The sequence below is a fragment of the Lithobates pipiens genome, unplaced genomic scaffold (assembly GCF_037356315.1).
Source record: "Lithobates pipiens isolate NorthernLeopardFrog02 unplaced genomic scaffold, aLitPip1_a1.2 Scaffold_8, whole genome shotgun sequence".
NCBI classification, from domain to species: domain Eukaryota; kingdom Metazoa; phylum Chordata; class Amphibia; order Anura; family Ranidae; genus Lithobates; species Lithobates pipiens.
This window is the reverse complement of record NW_027507903.1, coordinates 676,299,964-676,326,397: the sequence shown is the minus strand read 5'-3', so window position 1 is coordinate 676,326,397 and position 26,434 is coordinate 676,299,964. Positions and strand designations below refer to the sequence as shown.

General features: G+C 47.8%; 1 protein-coding gene across 3 annotated transcripts in view; it reads right to left on the bottom strand.

Moving 5' to 3' along the window:
• LOC143961998 (C-type lectin domain family 10 member A-like) overlaps window positions 1-26,434 on the bottom strand; it is a 61,132-nt gene that overhangs the window by 21,641 nt on the left and 13,057 nt on the right. The window contains exons 3-7 of one of the 3 annotated variants that reach the window (XM_077471341.1): window positions 22,018-22,128; window positions 20,616-20,654; window positions 19,151-19,222; window positions 17,298-17,336; window positions 16,952-17,020 (exon numbers count right to left, since the gene is read on the bottom strand). In XM_077471341.1, the coding sequence (XP_077327467.1) occupies window positions 16,952-17,020; window positions 17,298-17,336; window positions 19,151-19,222; window positions 20,616-20,654; window positions 22,018-22,128 (330 nt within the window). The remainder of the gene's footprint in view (window positions 1-16,951; window positions 17,021-17,297; window positions 17,337-19,150; window positions 19,223-20,615; window positions 20,655-22,017; window positions 22,129-26,434) is intronic. The other 2 variants (XM_077471342.1, XM_077471343.1) reach the window with 2 other exon arrangements.

Below are 26,434 nucleotides of genomic sequence, written 5' to 3'. Positions count from 1 at the left end.
CATAATTTTTCTGGTCAGTAATCAAAAATCCCGCACATGCGCGATTGCTGTTAATAGCAGCTGAAGCCATACATTTTCTCGACCATAAACAACATCCAGCGCTTCAGGGGCATGTTAGTGGGGTGGGCAAGACTGCTGATGACGTTCTAAGCAGCTTAGCTCCGCCCACCCACCCGCAAGTCTCCGCCCACTTGAGTATAATTTTTAACCACCACTTAAGATTCAGGGGCATGTTAGTGGGGTGGGCGGGGCTGCTGCTGACGTCCTGAGCATCTGTTCAGCTCCGCCCGCCCACCAGCAAGTCTCCGTGTAGAATTTTTAACCACCACTGAAATTAAGATCTTGCGTATGCGCCGTTCAGATCACGGACTTGGCGCATGCGCAGTAAAGGCCCGCCGTCAGCTGTTAGAGTGACGGAGCCTCACCGGAAGTGACGGGGTGAGGAATTTTTATGAGTCGCAGGAAATTTTACCACACCGGCATGGGGATGCATCTAACACTTTAAAACAGTGTCACTGTTTTAAACAAGGTTATGACTGTATGATATGTTAAATACATATATTTTAATATAAACGTGTTCTATAAGCAACACCTTATTTTCTGGCAGTGCCCCTCCCGAGACTAGGCTCTGGATCCGCCCCTGCTATCAGGTCCACAAAAGAGCTATTCCAGTAACCACTAATCGTTCCAGTCTACTCTTTTTTGCCACTTTGTATAGGGACAGGAAGGAAGCAGTGTGTCAGGCAGTGAGGGTCAGTTTAACCAGTTGCCGACCGCCGCACGCCGATGTACGTCGGTACAATGGCACGGGCAGGCATAAGGACATACATGTACGTCCCTTGCCTCCCGCGGGTCGGGGGCCCGATCGGGCCCCCGCCCGGTGCCTGCGGCGGTCGGTATTCGTACGGGAGCGATCCCGGACGAGGGGACGGCCATTCATTCATGGCCACCCCCTCGCGATCGCTCCCGACGAATAGAAATCCCCGGTGACATCACTTCCTCTCCTGTAATGTAAACACAGGAGAGGAAGTGATGTATTCTCTCCTCCGTGTCGGTATTTTTCGTTCCGACACGGAGGAGAGCGGATCGGTGAGTTGCACCAACACTCTACACACACAGTAGAACATGCCAGGCACACTCACACCCCCCCTTTACCCCCCGATCACCCCCCCAATTACCCCTGCCCCCCAGTCACAGTGACACCAATGTCATTTTTTTTTTTTTTTTTTGCATTGGTGTCATTTGTGACTGTAATAACTGTTAGGGCAGTTAGAGTTAGCCCCCTTTAGTTCTAATGTACCCCCCTAACCCCCCCAATAAAGGTTTAACCCCGTGATCACCCCCCGTCGCCAGTGTCACTAAGGCTGGGTTCACATTGCAGCGGTTTATGAGAACGAATGTGATTCGCACCGCACTGCAGTGCAAATCACATCCGATCTCTGTGCGATTCGAGTTCAGCCATTCGCCGCACCCGCCACACCCGCCGCACCCGCCGCAAATTCGCACGGGACCCTTTTTTTGGCCCGCAGCAGAATCGGATCGCATGGGTGTTCACACCATGCGATCCGAGTTTGCAGATCGCACTGCGATATGCGAACTGATCTGGGGGTGTCAGTAACATTTCACTGACACTCCCAGCAGTTCGCATAGGGCAGTGTGAACTGCCGCCGGGAGGCATGCGATGCGGGAACCCGCCGCGCATTCGTGGCGTTCCCGCATCGCTCCAGTGTGAACCCAGCCTAATAAGCGATCGTTTTTCTGATCGCTGTATTAGTGTCACAGGTGACGCTAGTTAGGCAGGTAGGTATTTAGGTTCGCTGCAGCTTTTTATAGCGCCAGGGACCCCCATATACTACCGCATAAAGCCCCCTAATTGCCCCCTAGTTAACCCTTTCACCAGTGATCACCATATAACTGTTACAGGTGACGCTGGTTGGTTAGTTATTTTTTTATAGTTTCAGGGCACCCGCCATTTATTACCTAGTCTCACTAGTGTACCCCTAAATTTAGGGGTGTCTACTTTCCAAAATGGGGTCATTTGGGGGGGGTTTGTGCCATCTTGGCATTTTATGGCCTTCAAAACTGTAACGCCCTTAGAAAGCCTGAAGGCGGTGCTTGGTTTTCGGGGCCCCGTACGCGGCTAGGCTCCCAAAAAGTCCCACATATGTGGTATCCCCATACTCAGGAGAAGCAGCAGAATTTATTTTGGGGTGTCATTTCACATATGCCCATGGCATGCGTGAGCAATATATCATTTAGTGACAACTTTGTGAAAAAAAATAAAAATAAAAAAAAGTTTGTAATTTTCCCGCAACTTGTGGCAAAATATAAAATATTCCATGAACTCAACATGCCTCTCAGCAAATAGCTTGGGGTGTCTACTTTCTAAAATGGGGTCATTTGTGGGGGTTTTGTGCCATCTTGGCATTTTATGGCCTTCAAAACTGTAATAGGTAGTGAGAAGTGAACTCAAAAATTTACGCCCTTAGAAAGCCTGAAGGCGGTGCTTGGTTTTCGGGGCCCCGTACGCGGCTAGGCTCCCAAAAAGTCCCACATATGTGGTATCCCCATACTCAGGAGAAGCAGCAGAATTTATTTTGGGGTGTCATTTCACATACGCCCATAGCATGTGTGAGCAATATATCATTTAGTGACAACTTTGTGTAAAAAAAAAAAAAAATTTTTTTTTTTGTCATTATTCAATCGCTTGAGGCAAAAAAATAAAATATTCAATGGGCTCAACATGCCTCTTATCAATTTCCTTAGGGGGTCTACTTTCCAAAATGGGGTCATTTGGGGGGGTTTTGTACTGCCCTGCCATTTTAGCACCTCAAGAAATGAGATAGGCAGTCGTAAACTAAAAGCTGCGTAAATTCCAGAAAACGTACCTTAGTTTGTAGATGTGACAACTTTTGCGCAAACCAATAAATATACAATTATTGACTTTTTTTTTACCAAAGACATGTGGCTGAATACATTTTGGCCTAAATGTATGACTAAAATTGAGTTTATTGGATTTTTCTAATAACAAAAAGTAGAAAATATCATTTTTTTTCAAAATTTGCGGTCTTTTTACGTTTATATCGCAAAAAATAAAAATCGCAGAGGCAATCAAATACCATCAAAAGAAAGCTCTATTTGTGGGAAGAAAAGGACGCAAATTTTGTTTGGGTACAACATTGCATGACCGCGCAATTACCAGTTAAAGCAGCGCAGTGCCAAAGTGTAAAAAGACCTCTGGTCATTTACCAGCAAAATGGTCCGGTCTGAAAGTGGTTAAAGACTTGCTGTTACTATTAGTTGCACAAAGGTTCTTTTCAGGACTGGTATCAGTGGTACGGTAATAGGCTTGTACACGTATAATATTCTTTCTTCCAAATATAGAAAGAATATTATACTTGACTGCTGCCCTTCTGCTGCAGTCTGCTAATCATTCACAACTCACTTGTTCCACAAAGCTCTTTATCAGGACTGGTAACTTGGTCTGTCTAGGGTGCTACAGTACATAGGGTTGAGTGCGGTACAGTCTGCTGTTCTGTAAGGACCGCTATCGGTCCACAATAGATAGGGTTGAGGTGCACCACTGCTGACCGCTGCCCTATACTGCAGCAGTCCTTCATTGGTATAGGGACTGACATACAGTCTGCTAATCACTAACACACAACCTGCTTGGTCCACAAAAGTTCTTATAAGGACTGGTAACTTGGTCTAGGGTGCTACAGTACATAGGGTTGAGTGAGGTACAGTCTGCTATTCTATAAGGACTGTTATCGGTCCACAATACATAGGGTTGAGGTGCACTACTGCTGACTGCTGCCCTATATTGCAGCAGTCCTTCATTGGTATAGGGACTGACGTACAGTCTGCTAATCACTAACACACAACCTGCTTGGTCCACAAAAGTTCTTATAAGGACTGGTAACTTGGTCTAGGGTGCTACAGTACATAGGGTTGAGTGCGGTACAGTCTGCTGTTCTGTAAGGACCGCTATCGGTCCACAATAGATAGGGTTGAGGTGCACCCCTGCTGACCGCTGCCCTATACTGCAGCAGTCCTTCATTGGTATAGGGACTGAAGTACAGTCTGCTAATCACTAACACACAACCTGCTTGGTCCACAAAAGTTCCTATAAGGACTGGTAACTTGGTCTAGGGTGCTACAGTACATAGGGTTGAGTGTGGTACAGTCTGCTGTTCTGTAAGGACCGCTATCGGTTCACAATAGATAGGGTTGAGGTGCACTACTGCTGACTGCTGCCCTATACTGCAGCAGTCCTTCATTGGTATAGGGACTGACGTACAGTCTGCTAATCACTAACACACAACCTGCTTGGTCCACAAAAGTTCTTATAAGGACTGGTAACTTGGTCTAGGGTGCTACAGTACATAGGGTTGAGTGCGGTACAGTCTGCTGTTCTGTAAGGACCGCTATCGGTCCACAATAGATAGGGTTGAGGTGCACCACTGCTGACCGCTGCCCTATACTGCAGCAGTCTTTCATTGGTATAGGGACTGACGTACAGTCTGCTAATCACTAACACACAACCTGCTTGGTCCACAAAAGTCCTTATAAGGACTGGTAACTTGGTGAAGGGTGCTACAGTACATAGGGTTGAGTGCGGTACAGTCTGCTGTTCTGTAAGGACCGCTATCGGTCCACAATAGATAGGGTTGAGGTGCACCACTGCTGACCGCTGCCCTATACTGCAGCAGTCCTTCAGCGGTATAGGGACTAAGAGTTTTGTCACAGGGTGATTTAAAAAATGACAGGCAGAGGAAGAGGCAGGCCCTTCCTCAGGGGTGGTAGGGGTAGGGCAGGAGCAACAGCCTTGAGCCAAAGTGGGAAGTTGCAGAAGGTGCGTTCAATTACTTTAAAGGACGCACCAGACTTGGTTGAGTGGCTCACTCAGCCTTACTCTTCTGCACCCTCCTCATCCTCTCGATCTGCACCCTCTTCTTCACTCTCTGCTATGTGCACCCCCAAAGACACTACCACCAACAACACCACCACCACCACCACCACATACCTTCCGCTTGAGTCACAGGAATTATTTTCCGATCCATATCAAGAGGACATTTCTGATGCGCAGCCACTCTTGGTATTGGATCAGGAAGAGGAGGTAGCAACAACCGCTACTCAGCAGTCTGACGACAGTACCCAGATCAGCCCAAGGAGGAGGTTGGTCCCCGGTGTTGCTGCCTACTCCGAGATCTCTACTTATAGCGGTGGGGAAGGTGACGTTGATGATGACGTGTCTAGTGATGTCACGTGGGTGCCCACAAGAGAGGAAGAGGAGGGGAGTTCAGAGGGAGATATGGACCAGCAGATAGGGAGGAGAAGCAGGAATAACTTACATTGCACAGGAGGGACAAAGCAGACTGCAAATGTATCAGGAGCGAGTCATCGACCATGTACGGTCACATCTGGCGCTCCCAGGACACCGGCACATGGCTCCGCAGTGTGGGCTTTTTTTAACTTGTCCGCTGCTGACAATAGCGTTGCCATCTGCAATCTTTGCGGTCAATGCATTAGTCGCGGTAAGCCCAACACTCACCTAGGGACGACCGCCTTAAGAAGGCACATGAGCAGCCATCACCGAGCCCAGTGGGAGCAACGGAACACACAAAGCCACACTGCAGGCTCTCACCGTCCAGCCTCGTCTTCTACTTCTCCTTCTCCTCTCTCCTCACAATTGTCCTCCACTCCACCTTCCATCACGCCAAGCTCACGTTTTTCTGCAAAAAGGCAGGCTTCCGTGGGCCTAATGTTCGAGCTTCAAAAAATGATGACGCCGGATAACCCTCTTGCCCAACGGTTGACGGCTGGCTTGTCAGAACTGATAGCCCGCCAACTACTGCCATATAAACTGGTGGACTCGGAGGCCTTTCGCAAATTTGTGGCCATTGGAACACCACAATGGAAGGTCCCAGGAAGGAAGTATTTCTCTGAGAAGGGCATCCCAGAGCTATATGGCCATGTTCAGCGGCAAGTGAATGTATCTCTGGCACACAGTGTCGGTGCCAAGATACATCTGACCACAGACACGTGGTCTAGCAAACACGGGCAGGGAAGGTATATCAGTTTTACTGCCCACTGGGTGAACCTTCTGACGGCCGTCAAGCATGTAACCCGTGGCACCCGTGTAGATTTGTTTTTTTTTTTTTTTTGTTTTTTTTTAAATAAAATTTTATTGAAAAAGGCATAGAACAAATTGTACATAATACAAAGGCGAAAGTTTTCTCATTGAAATAGAAAGATCGAGTGAAAACAATCATACAGCTTAGGGTTTGGTAGTAACTAAACAGTGTGTACATAGCTTAAGGGAAGACTAACCATTCTCCCCGAAGAAGGGAGAAGGGGAAGCTTCAACTGGATGGATCTGGAGGTCAGAAGGTAACCTGATGTGTTTTATAAAAGCGAACTACAGGATAAAATAAAGTATATACTGAATATGAAATAAAATAAATATGAAATAAAATAACCGTGGGGGGGGGGGAGCGGGAGGGGGGGGGGATTGGTCAGTAGCAGGTGCAGTTCATTGCATAGTGGGGGGGGGAGAGGTGCTGCACAGATCCCGGCTGTCCATGGAGGTGAAGAGTCCCCGTGTGGGGGGAGAGAGAGAGTCAGGAGCACAGAGACCCGCTTGGTACAGTTTCAGGTTGCAGCGATTATCGCCGTTGGCGCGTGTCCCTTATGGATGAAGGAGTGGTCCTCAAGGTGGGCTCGTTCCTGTGGGGTGAGTTTAGATGCCATATAGAAGCCCCATCTGTTGTGAAAACGTAGTTTGGCTTTGGCGTTGAGAAAGCTAGTATTCAATTTGTCTACTTGTGGAACAGAGGGTTTAGTCGTGGTTGTCCAGTTGGCTAGGATGGTTCTCCTAGCGAGTAACAAGCAGAGCAAGGCCCACTCCTTGCCCAGAGGTGTGGGGGTAGCCGACCAGGGGAGTAGTTTGGGGTCCCAATACCCAAAGATAAGGAGTAGCGGGTCCTTGGGGAGTTTCAGGAGTGTTATCTTGAAAATAAAAGCCAAAATTCCATCCCAGAATGAGGAGATGACCAGGCAAGACCAATAGCGGTGGGTAAGGGAGGGTCTTGGATGCTGGCAGAGAGGGCACAAAGAAGCAGCAGATTGACACGAAGGTGAGGAATGTAGAAAAGGTATGTGTGCTCGATGTACAATTTTTAGTTGGGTTTCCCTCCAAGTTTCATTTGGTACCAAATTATAGACTGTTTGGAGTCCGTGTAGGATCTTATCCACAATATCGGTACTTGGGAAATCTTTGGCCCAGTTAGAGACCGAGGAAGATTCCAGAGAGGGTGTAGTATTCAGTAGTAGAGGTTTGTAAATATCAGAGATGCCATAAGAGTCTTTGTGGAGAAGTACTTCGATGAAAGAGGATTGGAATCTTGCATGTTCCGCTCTGCAAGTTTTCTGCAAGAAGCTGAGGCATTGGCCATGGTGAAAGGCGGAGGAATCCGGTAAGGAGAACTTGACAGCTAGCCGGTGGAAGGGAAGTGCTCGACCAGAGTCCGGGTCACATAAGGAGAAGAAGGTGACGAGGCCCTGTTGACGCCATGTTTCATAGGGTTGGCGGTCCAACCCCGGGGTAAAGTGCGGGTTGCCTTGTATCGGGAGATGTCTAGAAATGAAGGGGGACAGCTTAAGGCTCTTCCGTGTTTCTCTCCAGGCAATAGCCGTGTCTCTCAGTAAAAGGTTGTGTTGCAATGACGGATCTAATTGTTTCCATTTGCAATGGAGAAGAGCAGCTAGGGAGTAAGGATGGGTCATTGCAGCTTCCAGTGGGTAATTAGAGCAGCGGGATTTTTGGGATATCCAGTCAAGACCTACCCTCAAAAGACATGCTAGGTTATACATTCTAAGATTGGGAAGGCTAATACCCCCTTCGCTCCTGGGAAGGTGAAGTTTAGAGAAGGCTATGCGGGGTCTTTTGCCTCGCCACAGGAATTTAGAGATTGCTGAGTTTAAAAGTTTTGTATCCTTGTGTCTAAGGAGTAAGGGTATCGTCTGAAGGGGATACAGGAGGCGTGCAAAGCTGACCATTTTTACCAGGTGACACCTTCCCAAGAGCGAAAGAGGCAGATCCATCCAGTTGTCTAATTCCTGTATAAGTTTGGCAAAAAGGGGGGGGTAGTTCAGGTGGTAGAGAGATGAGGGGAGCCTCCCTATCTTAATGCCCAAGTACGTGATATGGGTTCTGGCTACTTTGAAAATGGAGTGGTTTGCCCATGTCGGGGGTGGAAGGGATCCCAGGGGGAGTATTTCGCTCTTGGAGTAATTAATACGCAGTCCCGAGCACTGTCTGAAACGGTCAAATAAGAATTTAATCGTGGGCATGTCTGTTGAAGGGTTGGCGGAGAATATCAAGACATCGTCAGCAAAGAGGGAGGTTCTTAATTCGTGTGACCCGATTTCGATCCCGTGTAGCGGAGCTTTATATGTCAGGTATCTGGATAGTGGCTCCAAGGCCAGATTAAAGAGGAGTGGGGACAGGGGGCAACCTTGTCTGGTTCCCTTATGTAGCCGGAACTCATCCGAGAGGAGGCCAGCGGCCACCAGTCTGGCTGCAGGGGATGTGTACATGGAGCTGATCAGGTGTAGAAATGGTCCGGTGAAGCCCATATCTCCCAGTACCATGGATAGCCATTCAAAGTTGACATTGTCAAAAGCCTTTTCGGCATCTAGGGTGATAATGGCTAGATCGCTGGTAGGGTGACATCTGGCATGTTCTAGTGCCATCATCACCTTCCTGATATTGATAGTTGCCGTTCTGCCCTTGACAAAACCTGACTGGGCGGAGTGGATCAGGGAGGGGATGATGTCAGCCAGTCTATTAGCTATTATTTTGGAAAGAATTTTGACGTCAAGGTTTAGAAGCGAGATGGGTCTATATGACCCGGGCTCTTGTGGGTCCTTACCCTTTTTTTCTAACAACTTAATAATTGCTTGGTTGCCGGACGGGAGATAGGGGCCACCAGACCATATATGTTGGTAGACATCGGCCAGGGTCGGGGTTAGAAGTGCGTTTAAAGATTTATAAAACTCGCCTGATAGGCCATCCGGGCCTGGGGCTTTGGAGGAAGCTAGTTTACGAATCGTATCGGATATCTCCGAGGGGGAAATGGGGGCGTTTAACGAATCGAGTTGTGCGGGAGATACTCGGGTCAATTGTACTTCGTCGAGGAAGTCGCGAGCAGTGGGTCGGTCAATAGGGTCCGCCGCATAGAGGGAGGAATAAAAGCGGAGCATCGCCGCATTGATGCCCTTTGGAGTAGTCGCGACTGTGCCATCGGGGTCGCGTAGCGATGATATGACCGTGGGGCGGTAGGTTCCCTTGCATAGTCTGGCAAGAAGCTTGCCAGCCTTGTTGCCAAATTTGTGTAGAGTGGCGTCGAAGTGGGCATGTTTAGTGTTTTCCAAGGTTTCGGCCCAAGTGTCAAATGACTGCTTGGCTGTATGCCAGGCCTCGCGATTTTCGGGGGAGTTTAAGGCATAGAGTGCTCGCTGGGCCTGATGTAATCTGGAACTGGAGGCTTTGTATTGAGACTGGGCGTGTTTCTTGAATGAGGAGGCGTAAGAGATAATGCGTCCCCTAAGGAACGCCTTACCTGCGTCCCAAAACAAGTGTGGGTTGTCAGCATGTATTGCGTTCGTCTGTGAATATGATGCCCATTCTTTCGTCATGAAAGCTTGAAAATCTGCGTTGTGCTGCAAATAGGAGGGGAAACGCCAAATTTTGGGATTGGGGTGTATGTCGGGGGTCTCTAGAGTCACTGATATCGGAGCATGATCTGATATGGCTATATCATGGATTTCCGCTGTCGGAAGGAAGGGGATTAAGTCATTAGAGCTAAAAAAATAGTCAATCCTTGAAAAGACATTGTGGGGATAAGAGTAAAAGGAAAATTCTCGGTCGGTCGGGTGGTGTAGTCGCCAAATGTCATGTAGGTGAAGGGATTCCATAGTCATTGCCAGGCTCGTGGGAATAGTAGCAGTCGAACAGAGTATGGGGCGCAATGATGAGGATTTGTCATCTACCGGGTGGGTAACGGAATTGAAGTCGCCCCCCACCAGATGCGGGAGGTGGGGGAAGCGCAGGAGCCAACTAGTCAATGCGCTGAAAAAAGGTTTTGTGGGGCTATTGGGGGCATAGACGTTCGTAATAGCAAGTTCCTTGGTCCCTATGAGGGCCCTGATCGTGAGGAGTCTACCCTGTTGGTCTGTGTCCGTAGATAGGATCTTACAAGGAAGATTCTTATTAATAAGAATAAGAACCCCTGCTTTCCGGCCTACGGCCTCAGAACCTACCACCTCACCCACCCAGAGCTTCCTCATCCGAACAAAGTCGGATGAGGAGAGATGGGTTTCTTGTAGCAACGCTACGTCTGTTTTGAGTCTCTTGAGGTGTCGCAGTATCTTCATACGTTTGTTGGGGGAACGAAGCCCTTTAACGTTCCACGAGACTACTTGTAGCATGGTGGAGCGTTAAAAGCGGTAACAGTGCGGATTAGTAGTACCATGTAGTAGGGAGGACCCGGGGCATGTAGTAGCAGGAGCTTTGCTCCAGATAGGGCTAGGGCAGCCCCTGATAAGGTAGCAGCAAGGGAGAGTAATTTGAGGAAAAGTGCAGCTGTGGGAATAAGTAGAAGGAAGGGGCGGGGAAGGGAGCGGCAAATGTGCCAAGCATAATAACAAAGAAAGTAAGAACAACTCACTGTGAGCTTCACTTTTTTCCGCATGGGGGTCACTGTGTAGACCAGCTCCCAGAACCAGGCCTCCGAACTGACATAAAGATGGCTGCCCTAAAAAGAAGTAGCACGGCATGCCGTCAACCCAGGCAAGGGTCAGAACGAAGTGAGATGGTCTGCACAGAAGAATCCACAGGGGGAACAAGTGGGAATAACCTGAGAGAAAATAAAAACACAAACATTGAGGAAAACAGTTATAATAGGACAATAAAAGAACAACCAGATGCCGAAGGCATATGGGGCACGGTAAAAGACATAAGTTCAGTCAATGTAGCGTACGGGGCCAGTCACGGCCCTGGTCAAATATTACCTGAGGAGCGCATGTATAGCGCAGGTGGCCCAGGAGGGGATTGATTCATGTAGAAGCCACTTCTACCATGAGAAAACGGGTGGTAGGTGAAGCTTCGTCCCTAAAAGGGAGGGAAGACAAAAAGGTAACAAGGTCCTGGGGTTCATCAACGTGGGTTGAGAGCGTGAGGAGCTGGACCTGAGGCCCTGAAGCGCTTGGGGGAATCCTTCCGTGGGCTCCTCTGGTCAAGGGCTCTATTGACTGGGGCCGCTTTGGGAGCCGGGCTGAGTGGAGGGCCCGAGCGTAGCGATTTCAGAAAACGTGATGCATCGTCCGGGTCTTGAAAAGAGAGCTGTTCTCCGTTGGGTGCTTTGATCCGTAAGATTGCCGGAAATGCCAGAGTGAATTTCATCTGCCGTTGAAATATTTCCGTACAGATATGTTGAAAGGCCTTCCGTTTTTTGGAAACATCCACTGAATAATCAGCAAAGATCAGGATTTTGACCCCGTCGATCTGAAGTGATCTGGACTGACGATACTGCTGCAGAATGGAGGCTTTGTCTGAATAATTCAGGTATTTGGCAATGATCGGACGCGGGGACTTGCGATCAGAGTTGGGCGCCCCCACACGATGTGCTCGTTCCACGACGAAGGGTCCCCCCAGGCCCAGAGCCTCCGGGATGCGGCTTGCACACAGGTCTGATAGGGCGGATTGGTGAAGCGACTCGGGGATACCTACAAAACGCAGGTTGCTCCTCCTGGACCTATGCTCGAGGTCATCGAGCTTTTCCAAGATATATTTGTTAGTTCTGTCCTGAGCTTGTTCCAAGGACTGCGTTTGGTATAATTCTTCCTCTAAAGTAGAGATGCGATTTTCAGCCTCATTGAGTCTGGATGCATGTTCCCTGAGTTGGGCTTGAAATTTATGCATGCCTTGGGTGACAGCTTTCTCAACAGAGGCAGCTATCATGGGGGAGAGGAGAGCAGCAACAGCTTGTGCCAGAAGCTCTGTCTGTGGATCCTGCAGCGGTGGGGATGGCAGATGATGCAGCATGGTCGCAGGCGCCACAGGCCCAGGTACATGTGTGGAGGTTGGAGATTGTAGGGAAGAGGGTGCCTTGGAGGTTGTTTGGCCTTGTGCTGGGTCTCCTACCTCCATGGCTGGCGCTGACTCCTCCGGGTAGGCCGCGCAGGCCGGAGCGGTGACCGGAGCGGTGTAGGCCGAAGCCGGGGCCTCGATTTGCGGCGTGGCCTGCCGCGCGGTGGCGGCCGCGTACGAACGCGGCCCGGTTTTTTCCACGAACCGGTCCATCCTGGAGCTGGTAGCGTGGGGAAGTTAGCTGGCCGGTGGATCGGGCGATATCGCCGGATTTGGAGCAGATTTAGAGGCCGGTCTGCGGGAGCTGTGAGAGGGGACAGCTACTCCATGCGGCGCCGGAACCGGAAGTTAGATTTGGTTTTACCGCCACGGATTGCATGCAGGCCTGACTCTTCTTCTCCTCCTCCTCCTACTCCATCCTCCTCCCTCGCCTCCTCAGCTGCCTCCTCCTTTTCCGCTGCTAGCGTCTCTTCCGCTGCACCGCCCAAGCTCCCCAGAACCTATTCCACATGCCAGGTGAGACGTTGCCATGCCGTGCTGCGTCTGTTGTGCCTGGAAGCCAAGAGCCACACTGGCCCGGCACTCCTTTCAGCTTTGCGTTCACAGGCAGATCAGTGGCTAACACCGCTCAATTTGACAGTTGGTAAAGTGGTGTGTGACAACGGTGCCAATCTGCTTAGCGCATTGAAACAGGGCAAAATCACGCACGTGCCATGCATGGCACACGTCTTAAACTTGGTCGTGCAGCGATTCCTTGTCAAATACCCTGGGGTCCAGGACATCTTGCGGCAGGCAAGGAAAATCTCGGCCCATTTCAGACGATCTTACACGGCCATGGCTCGCCTTGCTGACATTCAGCGGCAACACCATCTGCCGGTCAGACGTCTTATTTGCGATTGCCCGACGCGATGGAACTCAACCTTCTATATGCTTGATAGGCTGCTCCAGCAGAAACGTGCAGTTAACGTCTACCTGTATGAACTCTGCGAAAGAAACGGTTCTGGGGAGCTGGGGTTTTTTTCACCGCGCCAGTGGCTGCTCATGCGCGACGCCTGCAGACTTCTGCGGCCATTTGAGGAGATCACCAAACTGGTCAGTCGCAGCCATGGCGCCATCAGTGACATGGTACCTTATGCCTTCTTTATGGAGCGTGCATTGCGTCGTGTCATTGATCAGGCTGTGGAGGAGCAGGAGCGGGATGATGAGGAAGTCGCAATGCTGGATGAATTCCCAGGGGGGCTACTCTATCTGAGACAAGTCAACAACAGGAGTCTGATGAGGAGTCAGAGGAGGATGGTGCCGGGGCGGATGAGGAGGAGCAAGAAGAGCATGCTTTAAACCTTTCTGGGATCCCTGTTGTGCGTGGATGGGGAGAGGCGAATGAAGAGGACGACATTATCCTGGATGATGAGCAGGAGCCAGGCCACCACACCGCTTCCACTTTAGTGCAAATGGGGGCCTTCATGCTCCAGTGTTTTAATAGGGACCCCCGTATAAAAAGCATAAGGGTCAAGGACCAGTACTGGGTGGCAATGTACTTAGACCCCCGGTACAAACACAAAATGGCGGAAATGTTACCGCCGTCGCAGAGGGCTGTCAGAATGCAGCACTTCCAGGCCTTGCTTCGAGAAATGCTGCATTCTGCTTTTGCGTGTGCTGACAGAGGAGCAATTCCCACTCCCAGAGAAGGATTTGCGGGTACCAATCCAACAGCGCCTGCAAGAAGAGGCCGGTTTGAAGATGTGTTGGTGACTTCGGATATGAGGTCATTCTTTCAGCCGACCCATCGACAGGTGTCATCCGGATCCAGCATCAGGGAACGCCTAGACCGCCAGGTGTCCGACTACATTGGGTTAACGGCCAATGTGGACGCTCTGAGGAGTGATGAACCCCTGGACTACTGGGTGGGCAGGCTTTACCTCTTGCCAGAGCTTGCCCAATTTGCAATCGAACTGTTGGCTTGCCCCTCATCCAGTGTCCTGTCCAAAAGGACGTTCAGCGCAGCAGGGGGGATCGTGACCGATAAGCGTACTCGCCTAGCTCACGACAGTGTTAACTACCTCACATTTCTAAAAATGAATGAGGCATGGATCTCGGAGGAATTCAACACATGTGACCAGTGGACCATGTATATGTCTATAAACTATTTTTTTAATCAAGCACAGAGACCTTCTTTCTTCATTTGGCTCACTTCCTTGTCCCAAAAAAGCACACCGTACTATATGCCCGTACCCTCCTCTTTGAAGAGGTTGAGTGGTGTCATATTTCTACTGGGGCTGCTTATGATATCCCTGTGCTGTGCTGACTTCCTCCTGGGGGTTCGTGCTGACTTCCTCCTGGGGGTTCTTATTATGAGGGGATCACACCATCCCTGTGCTGTGCTGAGTTTCTCCTGGGCCTGCTTACTTTGAGGGGATCACACCATCCCTGTGCTGTGCTGACTTCCTCCTGGGGGTTCTTATTATGAGGGGATCACACCATCCCCGTGCTGTGCTGAGTTTCTCCTGGGCCTGCTTACTATGAGGGGATCACACCATCCCTGTGCTATGCTGACTTCCTCCTGGGGGGTTCTTATTATGAGGGGATCACACCATCCCTGTGCTGTGCTGAGTTTCTCCTGGGCCTGCTTATTATGAGGGGATCACACCATCCCTGTGCTGTGCTGACTTCCTCCTGGGGGTTCTTATTATGAGGGGATCACACCATCCCTGTGCTGTGCTGAGTTTCTCCTGGGCCTGCTTATTATGAGGGGATCACACCATCCCTGTGCTGTGCTGACTTACTCCTGGGGCTGCTTACGGTGCTGCTGTCAGTGCTGTATATCACGGTGCTGGTGTGAGTGCTTAATGTCACGGTGCTGCTGTCAGTGCTGTATATCACGGTGCTGATGTCAGTGCTTAATGTCACGCTTCTGATGTCAGTACTCTCTATCACGGTGCTGCTGTCAGTGCTGTATATCACTGTGCTGATGTCAGTGATGTATGTCACGCTTCTGATGTCAGTGCCCTCTATCACGGTGCTGCTGTCAGTGCTGTATATCACGGTGCTGATGTCAGTGCTTAATGTCACGCTTCTGATGTCAGTACTCTCTATCACGGTGCTGCTGTCAGTGCTGTATATCACGGTGCTGATGTCAGTGCTTAATGTCACGCTTCTGATGTCAGTACTCTCTATCACGGTGCTGCTGTCAGTGCTGTATATCACTGTGCTGATGTCAGTGCTGTATGTCATGCTTCTGATGTCAGTGCCCTCTATCACGGTGCTGCTGTCAGTGCTGTATATCACGGTGCTGATGTCAGTGCTTAATGTCACGCTTCTGATGTCAGTACTCTCTATCACGGTGCTGCTGTCAGTGCTGTATATCACGGTGCTGATGTCAGTGCTTAATGTCACGCTTCTGATGTCAGTACTCTCTATCACGGTGCTGCTGTCAGTGCTGTATATCACTGTGCTGATGTCAGTGCTGTATGTCACGCTTCTGATGTCAGTGCCCTCTATCACGGTGCTGCTGTCAGTGCTGTATATCACTGTGCTGATGTCAGTGCTGTATGTCACACTTCTGATGTCAGTGCCCTCTATCACGGTGCTGCTGTAAGTGCTGTATATCACGGTGCTGATGTCAGTGCTTAATGTCACGCTTCTGATGTCAGTACTCTCTATCACGGTGCTGCTGTCAGTGCTGTATATCATGGTGCTGATGTCAGTGCTTAATGTCACGCTTCTGATGTCAGTACTCTCTATCACGGTGCTGCTGTCAGTGCTGTATATCACGGTGCTGATGTCAGTGCTGTATGTCACGCTTCTGATGTCAGTGCCCTCTATCACGGTGCTGCTGTCAGTGCTGTATATCACGGTGCTGATGTCAGTGCTGTATGTCACGCTTCTGATGTCAGTGCCCTCTATCACGGTGCTGCTGTCAGTGCTGTATATCACGGTGCTGATGTCAGTGCTTAATGTCACGCTTCTGATGTCAGTGCTCTCTATCACGGTGCTGCTGTCAGTGCTGTATATCACGGTGCTGGTGTTAATGCTTTATGTCACGCTGCTGATGTCAGTGCCCTCTATCACGGTGCTGTTGTCAGATGCCTCTATCACGGTGCATGTGTCATTGCTGTATGTCACGCTGCTGGTGATCATCTCCTGCACCCTCTTCTTTGCCTACCCTGGTCCCTGACCTTCCCTCTCCTCCATTGCCTTCATGCGCTCCACAGTCCTGAATTGTCAGAACAATTTCCCATATAAAAAAAGAATGCTTGTAGTTATCGATCCCAAATTCACCTCATACATGTGTTATGTCATTGGCCATGTGGTGGGACTATGTTTGCCCAGCTAATAATTATCTTGTGGCTGCAAATTTGACCTAAAGGTTGGCGAAGTTCGCCTCCCATTGAAGTCAATGGGGCCCGCGGCGAACGTTCGGTTTCGCGAACGGTCGGCCTCGTTCGCGGTCCGCGTTCGCGAAACGTCCCGTCGGAAGTTCGTCCATCACTACCTATGATCGGTCAGCAAGAGGCTCCCATTCAGTCCCCTCCAAAAGCCTCTGTCCCGGCTAGGTCTGCCACAGTGAGGATCACCCCACACAACCCTCCTGATACAGGGCTCCACATATCATTTTGAGGTGAAATATTTTTGGAATTTTTTTCTGATCCTTTTTGTGATGCAAAAAGTACAATTATAACTATAATATCAATTATTGAGGTTTTTTTCTTTATCTGGACTTGCAAAGGTACCATCATCAGTAGATGTATTGTGGACCCTTGGAGAATTTTTGGAGGAAATAATTTAAGATATACTTACTTTTCTGGAGCGCTTCTGCCACTTTCCCCAAGAATCCCAAAATCCTCTGAATGTCGCTGGATAAGGAAGCTGAAATACACAGAATGTCAGGAGAGAGCTGGCCTCCTTTTATACCAGAGGTCTCCAAACTACAAGCTACTACAAGATTTTATCTGGCCCGCAACCCGGGGGTTAGTGGTCCCTCACATTCCTATAGTCTTCATTTCTATTCATCCTTACTGATTATATCAAGGCTTGTGATTTCTCTATTGCTGGTGGCTATATAAATCCTGTATTATAATAATAATAATACATTGTATCTATCTATCCATTCTAATATACATTACATTGAGCAGTACATAATTACCAGTGACTTCATCTGTTAAATTATACTTCACGTTGGAATCTGAGAAACAGAGGAAAACCAACATCAATTAGTATAATAAGGTTTATCATTATACACCTCTCTTACTCTACATACATTTGTTTAAGACACACCAACTAACGTGCCCATCTCTTTTGGGTTCACATGGTTTCTGCTAAACAGAAAAATCCACCAGTCTGAACTTTGATCCTAGGCATTTAGTAATGTGGCCATACTGGGATTCTGGAGAAGCGGTTTCTACACGTAATACAATGTTTCAGGACTGTTACCATTTATGATCACCATGGAACATGGTGGACCAGGCAGTAGAAATCCTATTTGATAAAATGTCTGCTTTCAAGCCCAATTCTAGTCTAATACCAAAATAAAATAAAATAAAAAGCATCTTTGGATATGTCCCTTGCAGTAATTATAGTTTGACAGTTTTCCAGATTGAATGATGTCCAATGCCGCTTAACCCACTTCCTGTGAACTCAGGGTGTCAAATACCTAGCCCCCATGGGTATGTCATCCATGGGTTAACAACAGCATGCTGCTGAGAGCAACACCTTGTCATTATAAGGTCATTCAAGATGTGCTGATGACAGAAGAGGAACCCTGAGTTCAGGACCCACCCACTGCTGGGGACTGAAGAGGAACCATGAGGTTAGAACCCACTTTCTGCTGAGGATGAAAGAGGAACCATAAGATCAGAACTTACTCTCTGCTGAGGACAGAAGAGAATCCATTAAGGTTAGGACTCACCCACTGCTAAGGACAAAAGAGAACCCATGAAGTCAGGGCTCAGCCACTGCTAAGGACCACCATGTAATGAACCCACCCACTGCTCAGTACAGAATAGGAACCATGATGTCAGGACCCACCCACTGCCGAGGATAGAAGAGGATCCATCATGTCATGGGTCTGACATCAGGACCCACCTATTGCTGAGGACAGAAGATAACCCATGAGGTCAGAAACCACACACTTTTGAGGACAGAAGAGAACACATGAAGTCAGGACTCCCCCACAGGTAGGGACAGAAGAGGCCCAATCATGTCGCAGACCCATTATATAAGGACCCCTCCACCACACTGCTGAGGACAGAAGAGGACCAATGAGGTCAGGACCCACCCACTGCTGAAGATAGAAGAGAACCCATGAGGTCGGGACCCATCCACTGCTGAGGACAGAAGAGGACCCATCATGTCATGGAACCATAACGTCAGGCCCCACCATCTCCTGAGGAAAAAAGAGGACCCATGAGGTCAGGACCCACTCACTGCTGATGACAGAAGAGAACCCACGAGCCAAGTCCCAGCTACTGTTGAGGGCAGAAAAGGACCCATTATGTCACAGACCCATCACATCAGGATCCACCCATTGCTGAGGACAGGAGAGGACCCTATCATGTCACAGACCCATGATGTCAGGACCCAGCCACTGATGAGGACAGAAGCGGACCCCTGAGGTCAGAATAAACCCACTGCTGAGGACAGAAGAGGACCACTGAGGTCAGGACCCCCCCCCCCCCCACTGCTGAGGACAGAAAAGGACCAATGAGGTCAGGACCCCCCCACTGCTGATGACAAAAGAGGAACTGTAATGTCACAGAGCCATGATGTCAGGACTCACAAACCACCCATTGCAGAGGAGAGAAGAGGACCCATCATGTCATGGACCTGTAATGTCAGTTTTTTTGTTATTAAAATTCACCTAATTTGTTTGATATCTGGATATATCGTTCTACAAACAGATAGAGAGAGGCTTTGTGATATCTACATCCTGTTTGTACACTGTGGTGAAAGGTGGTTTGATGGGTAAGTGTTCCAGTGGTTGGAATAAAATAATCTTACTGATTGCTGTCTGGACTTTCTCCAGGTTCCTCACAGATGCTTGAATGCTCTGAACTTCACTGGAATGAGAACCTGTAATGATAACAATGGTGATTCATCTCAGATTACTGCGGATCTACCCACAGAACATTACACAAAACTTCATAGGTCCCTGATAATATACAGTTAGGCGCTAAAAAAAAGAGAATAAAATGTATTCAAATGTATTCACAAAAATGTTTAAAGTACAGCGCGTGAGAGCCACACCCGGCCTATTTACAGAATCCACAATGTATAGGCAATAAAAAAATCACTTGTTTCACAGTATAACATTGGCTTTCCCACCCTAGAATATATACCTCCTTTGTTGTAGGCACATTAGATGGCTTCAAGATCCTAGATGACAGTAGCAGGGTGGATCTCATCCCTTATGCCAGTGATGGTGAATCTTGTGTGTTGCGTTTGTTAAAATATGATTTTTTCAATTTAATCAGACATAACATTACATGGGACAATAGTGGTTGCTCATAGATTTTTTGTCAGGTTTTGGCTTGAGTAGATTTCTCAAACAAATGCTGCTGCATACAATGGGTACGTAGACACCATTGTTGTATTCAATTGACAGTTTCAACAGTCCAGTGTTTACACAGCTACAGTAAACAGGTATGTTTTCTGTTTGGTAATTATGGTAAACAGCCTGACACAAAAAAAGGGGATTCAGGCATAAACTAGGAACATACATCATCATTCTTTAAGATCATAAGCCACTCATCATGCAAGGAGGTGCCTGGTCTCCAGAAGAATCGTTGTCAAGGGAGATCACAAACATACAGTAACAGAAGATAAGTAAATTTTAAGTGTATTTGTACTGTTATAGACCATAGGCTGTTCATTTGCTAGGCATTTTGCTTGTTATAGAGATCTGTCAGTCTTGTACTGTATTCCTAAGATTGTAATAGTTTTGTATGTACAGCATCTTTGTATAGTAAAATCAAATTTACACACTGCAGAAGTCTCAGCTTCCTTGCTTATACCACAAAGTAACCTTCCTAGATAAACGCAAGCAAAACACCTTGGCACTCAAGGTGTAGTGCCATGTTTTGGAACTACATTTCCCATGATGCTCATGCACTCTGCAGTGTAGTTGGGCATCATGGGAAATGCAGTTCCAAAACATCTGGGGTGCCAAGGTTCGTCATACCCTGCCTTAGGCCGTGCCCTTGCCTTACCCAGGTAACACATGCTACAGGATGGTTTATTGGATGGTGAAAGGTTGTGATATGCAGTTATATAGCCTCTGTCCTCCCTAAGGATCACCCACTATTATGGGTCAATAGAAGAGGGCTAATAGAATAGTATCCTCATTTATGTTAAAGGGATAATCCCTGAGACCCCCTCCAAGTGTTTCACAGATCCCAAGGAAGTGGAATATGTGGAACCCATGAAATGCATCGTGACATGACCATTAAGACCATTATACACTCACCATTCCTCATCTGTGACATTTCCTCACCAACACGTTTATCTGAAGAGGAAATAGAAAACAATGTCAGATAAGGTTCTTCAATGTTGGAAAACTCACATCAGCAAACACAGTTTAAAAATAAATAAACATATGGTCCTTAGATTGCACAGACATGATCTGGGTATTGTCCACTTTCACAGTGGTCATTATAAGGCCCCATTGAATTCCATTTAATCTTTTTGGAATTAAGAAGCTGACCTTTCATATATTGTATACTGTATATTGTGTATATTTCCATGGTAGGTGCACCATTCTACTAATTTGTCAGTGTAACCCCTCCGGGTATTTATGACCTCTCGCAGATAACACAATACTTCCCCGATAATGCCCTCATCAGCTTCAGAAGGACAGAGCCATCTTTGTTCAGACATCATCCAGGGTCACCATCTATGTCTTGGACTAACTAAGATGCCGGCTCAGAGATGACACAGTAATTACATTTCTGGTGCCTGTGTAGTTCTTGGATGTGTTCACAAATGTCTGCCACTAATTAGTCAAAGTCATAAACTGGAGCTCAAAGGTGGAGCCTTTCTGAAATAATTATACTGCTCCTGCTATTTTCTGCCTGCTCTTTTGCTAGCGGTGGCCTGGTCTTCTCCATCGCCTTCTTTGCTCTTCTTCCAATGTTGACATGACGCTCTCTCCCGCTGTAATGCTGGGTACGCGGTGTGCAACGATTTATATAGGCATGGGGGCGTGGTCACCGGGTGATGTCACCTGGTAACCCCAGTCCCCTTATGACATCACCGCCCCATCATTCCCTGGGTGGGGACTCCCACGCCGTTTTTCTGGTGAAGAGGGTTCCCCTTAAAATCCATACCAGACCAAAGGGTCTGGTATCGTCCGAGGGGAGAACCCCACGCCAATTTTTTTTTTCATTTTGGCGGGTTTCCCCTTCATCCTCTGCACACAAGTTGCACCGCAAGTCGGATCATGATGATCCAACTTCTGGTGCAACTTCGATTCAAATCAATGGGCTCCCATAGGGAACCATTGATTTTTGAATAGAGGCAGAGAAACGCTGAACGAGGCTTAATGCTCTTTTTACATCGTTAACCCTCGTTTAACACCTGGCGTTTCCAGTACTGCTCTTGAACGCGATTTTATGGAGTTCAGAACACAGCCCATAAACTCCGCTGATGATAAACGTCCAACAACGTCCATGTGTGCATGCACACATATGATAACATAAAGTGGAGTTTATGGGCTTTTAAAAAAAAAACGTCCAAAGTTCAAAAAACATCTGTTTATGAGCTCCAGTGTGCATGGAGCCTAAGGGGTAAGTTCATGAACTTAATCAAAGTTCAGACGCTAAATTCGCCAAATTCACTCCCCAATATCCCAGTATATTAGAGATACTCACAGGAAATGAACAGGAAAGTCGTGAGGGTGACCAAAATAATGAAGACCAATATTAGGAGGACCCCCAGGATTAGCATCACCCGGTGCTGTGTATTCTTGGCAGCCGGAATCTCTACAGACAGAGAGGATAGTGAATAATCCTGCGTGTTTCGGCCGGTATAATAATCCTCCAGAATTCTTATCTCATGTAAAGACATTTTATATTCATCCCGGATCATCTGTGTGCTCATTCCCTGCATAGAAATATATAATCTTCTACTATAACTGTATATATATATATATATATATATATATATATATATATATATTTATATCACATCTATCATATAATAATCTTCCACTATAACTGTATATGTACATATCACCTCATGTTATTTCATTATCATGATACAGCCTAATGAGAGTGTAGGTTCTGGTTCATACCCTGATACTGTATGTCTACTACATGTCCTACTACTGTATGTCTACTACATGTCCTACTACTGTATGTCTTCTACATGTCCTACTACCATATGTCTACTACATGTCCTACTACCATATGTCTACTACATGTCCTACTACCATATGTCTACTACATGTCCTACTACCATATGTCTACTACATGTCCTACTACCATATGTCTACTACATGTCCTACTACCATATGTCTACTACATGTCCTACTACAGTATGTCCAAAAATTATTGTCTTAGGATGTTTAAAAAATGTTGTCCCACAATATCCAAAACATAATGTCCGTGATTTCGAAATATAATGTCCTACAATGTTCAAATACAATGTCCCACTATGTCCAAAAAAATAATGTTCCATGTTGTCAAAAAATAATGTCCCAAGATGTTCAAAAAATTATGTCTATGATATCTAAAAGTTAATTTTCCTTAATGTCCAAAAATAATATCCCACAATGTCCAAAAAAGTATAAAAGTACGCGTCCTAAAAAATGTCCAAAAATAATGTCCCTTGATGTCCAAAAAAATTATGTCCCATGTTGTCAAAAAAATAATGTCCCAAGAAGTTCAAAAATTATGTCTATGATGTCTAATGCCGTATACACACACGACCGGACTTTCCGGCAGACTAGGTCCGATGGAATCAGTCCGTCTGACAATCCGATCACGTGTGGGCTAATCCAATCATTTTTCGTTTAAAAAATCAGATGGACCTAGAATTAGAACATGTTTCAAATCTGTCCGATGGACTCAATTCCTATTGGGAAAACCGTTCGTCTGTGTGCTGGCCCAACGGACCAAATACGACGCAAGGGAAGCTATTGGCTACTGGCTATTGAACTTCCTTTTTTTTTGCCCTGTCTTACGTCATCACGTTCAAAGTGAACGGACTTTCGAACGGACTGAAGGCCCATACACACGATCAGACTTTTTGACAACAAACATGCAAATTAGCTGTTTTAGAGCAACATCCGACCGTGTGTACGCTCCATCGGACAAACTTTTTTGGTTTTCATGTGACTTTTGTTGGCTGTGCGAACGGACAAACTTTCTGGCAACAAAAGTCCGATGGAGCAAAGTCTGATCGTGTGTACAGAAAACCATAGGACTTTTGTACAAAGTACAAACAGGCATGCTCAGAACCAATGCAAAAGATCAGCCAACAATACAGAAGTTGGCCAAAGGTGGCGGTAAAGAGCAGAAAAACCACATGATTTGGTGAAAGTTGGCTGAAAAAGTCCTGCTGTGTGTATGCAATACAAGTTCAGGGCCGACGCCCTTTGTACAAAAATCCAAGGGAAAGTTTGTACAAAGTCCTATCGTGTGTATGAGGCTTTAGTGTGGCCAAGACCGTTCAGTCAGAAAGTCTGTCGGAACTCCGCCGACAGTCCATCAGGAAGACCATCGAATTGAGTCTGCCGGAAAGTCCGGTCGTGTTTACGCTGCATAAAAGTTAATTTTCCTTAATGTCCAAAAATATTATCCCTCAATGTCCAAAAATAATGTCCATGATATCTAAAAGATAATGTCCCAAGACATCCAAAAATAATGTCCAACGATTTCCAAAAAGTATGTGTCCTACAAGGTCTGCAAACAGTCCCACGATGTCCAAAAATAATGTCCCTTGATGTCCAAAAAAAATAATCTCCCTTGATGTCCAAAAAAATATTGTCCTATGATGTCCAAAAATAATGTGCCCTGAAGTCCAATAAATAATCTAATTTATGTATTTCAAAGGCTCCCGCGCTATATGGCCAAATTGATCAGAAGGCAAAGTTCTATTCTGACGGGAGCAGCAAACACTATGAGTTGGCTCTCAATACTATAGAAAATGAAACAAGGGGGGTGTGTTGCGCTTCCTAAATACCAAATAAACTAACAATAATGTACAATCAAAAATAATAATATCAAAGCAAACAGTGCTTGTAAACTTAAAATAGTGCTTAGTACTTAGGAAATTGCATTAAAAGTGTCTCTGTGCATCACTCAAGTGTCAACATCAACATCAAGGATATTTGGTATTTAGGAAGCGCAACACACCCCCCTTGTTTCAGATAATCTCATTTGATGTCCAAAAAAATAATATCCCACAATGTCCAAAAAAAAAACAATGATGCATCTCTATTCAGCTGAATGGAAACATTGATGGCGAAGTTGCTGGCTGACATCACTGAGCAAATATGACCATGTGGTGATATTTGGTCAATGACATCTGCTATCATCCCCAGTCCAACTATCTACATTCAGATGAATGGGGGCAGGGATGCTCCATTGGTTGCTCAACCTCTGACAGCCACAGTGTCCTGCCAACCACAGACCTGAATGGGAAGCTGTCACTCATTAGTGGCAATGGTAATACTGCCACTAATGAACACCTTCCTTGTGAATCAGGAGGTTCACTGCAGTGGGTGTGTGAAAAAGTCATTTAGTTGACCTGTTAACTAAAACGCAAGGGAGCTAAAGTTTGGGGCAAAACCTGAACTCTTATCTCTAATTGTGAGGCCGCGTACACACGCGCGGACTGTTTGCCCAACCTTGTTCGTCAAACAGTTTCGGCAAACAGTCCGCTCAAAATTTGCATGAGCGGACTTGCCCACACACGAGCGGACTGTTTCAACGAACTGTTTGCCAAACAGTCCGCTCAACTTTTGAAATGAACGGACTCGCCCACGTAAGGCGGAGGCAAATCCGCCCATTTCGAGCGCGTGTACAGGTAGGCGGGGCCCGCGAAGGAGACGTCGCGGGCTCCGCCGCCTGGAATGGGCTTAAAGGGGAACCCCAACGCCGAAAAAAATCGGCGTGGGGGTTCCCCCAAAGTCCACACCAGACCCTTGTCCGAGCACGCTACCCGGCCGGTCTTGAGCCGTACCAGGCCGCGTGCCCTCAACATGGGGGGGTGCCTTGGGGAAGGGGGGGCCGCGCGGCCCCCCCACCCCAAAGCACCTTGTCCCCATGTTGATGAGGACAAGGGCCTCTTCCCGACAACCCTGGCCGTTGGTTGTCGGGGTCTGCGGGCGGGGGGCTTATCGGAATCCGGGAGCCCCCTTTAAGAAGGGGGCCCCCGGATACCGGCCCCCCACCCTATGTGAATGAGTATGGGGTACAATGTACCCCTACCCATTCACCTGTGAAATAAAGTACAAAAAAAAACACAACACAGGGGAAAAAATATTTTATTGCACAGCTCCGGGGGTCTTCCGTCTTCGGGGGTCTTCTCGCCGGACTCCTCCGCTATCTGTGTGTAGCTCTTTTACTAGCGGAGGAGTCCGGCTTTCTTCCTCCCCGCCGCCGGCCTCTTCTCCCGACTTCGGGGGTCTTGTCCCCCTCTTCGGTTCTTCTGCCGGGCCACCGCGCCTTCTTGTAGCTCTTTTACAGGCGGTGGCCCGGTCTTCTGTCGCCGCTGCCTTCCGTTCTTCTGTCGCCGCCTTCGGTTCTTCTGCCGGGCCACCGCGCCTTCTTGTAGCTCTTTTACAGGCGGTGGCCCGGTCTTCTGTCGCCGCTGTCGCCGCTGTCGTCGCCGCCGCCGCCGCCTTCCGTTCTTGTTCTTCTTCTTGTTCTTCTGCTTCTTCTCCTGGAGATGTTGACTCGACGAGCTCTCCGGCCGGAATGCCAGAGCCGCGCTGTGCGGTCACTTATATAGTGACAATGGGGCGGTGTCACATGGTATATGTCACATGGGTTGGTCACATGGGTTGATGTCACATGGGGACTATGACATCGTAAGGGGGCGGGGTCACCATGTGACCAACCCATGTGACATATACCATGTGACACCGCCCCATTGTCACTATATAAGTGACCGCACAGCGCGGCTCTGGCATTCCGGCCGGAGAGCTCGTCGAGTCAACATCTCCAGGAGAAGAAGCAGAAGAACAAGAAGAAGAACAAGAACGGAAGGCGGCGGCGGCGGCGACGACAGCGGCGACAGAAGACCGGGCCACCGCCTGTAAAAGAGCTACAAGAAGGCGCG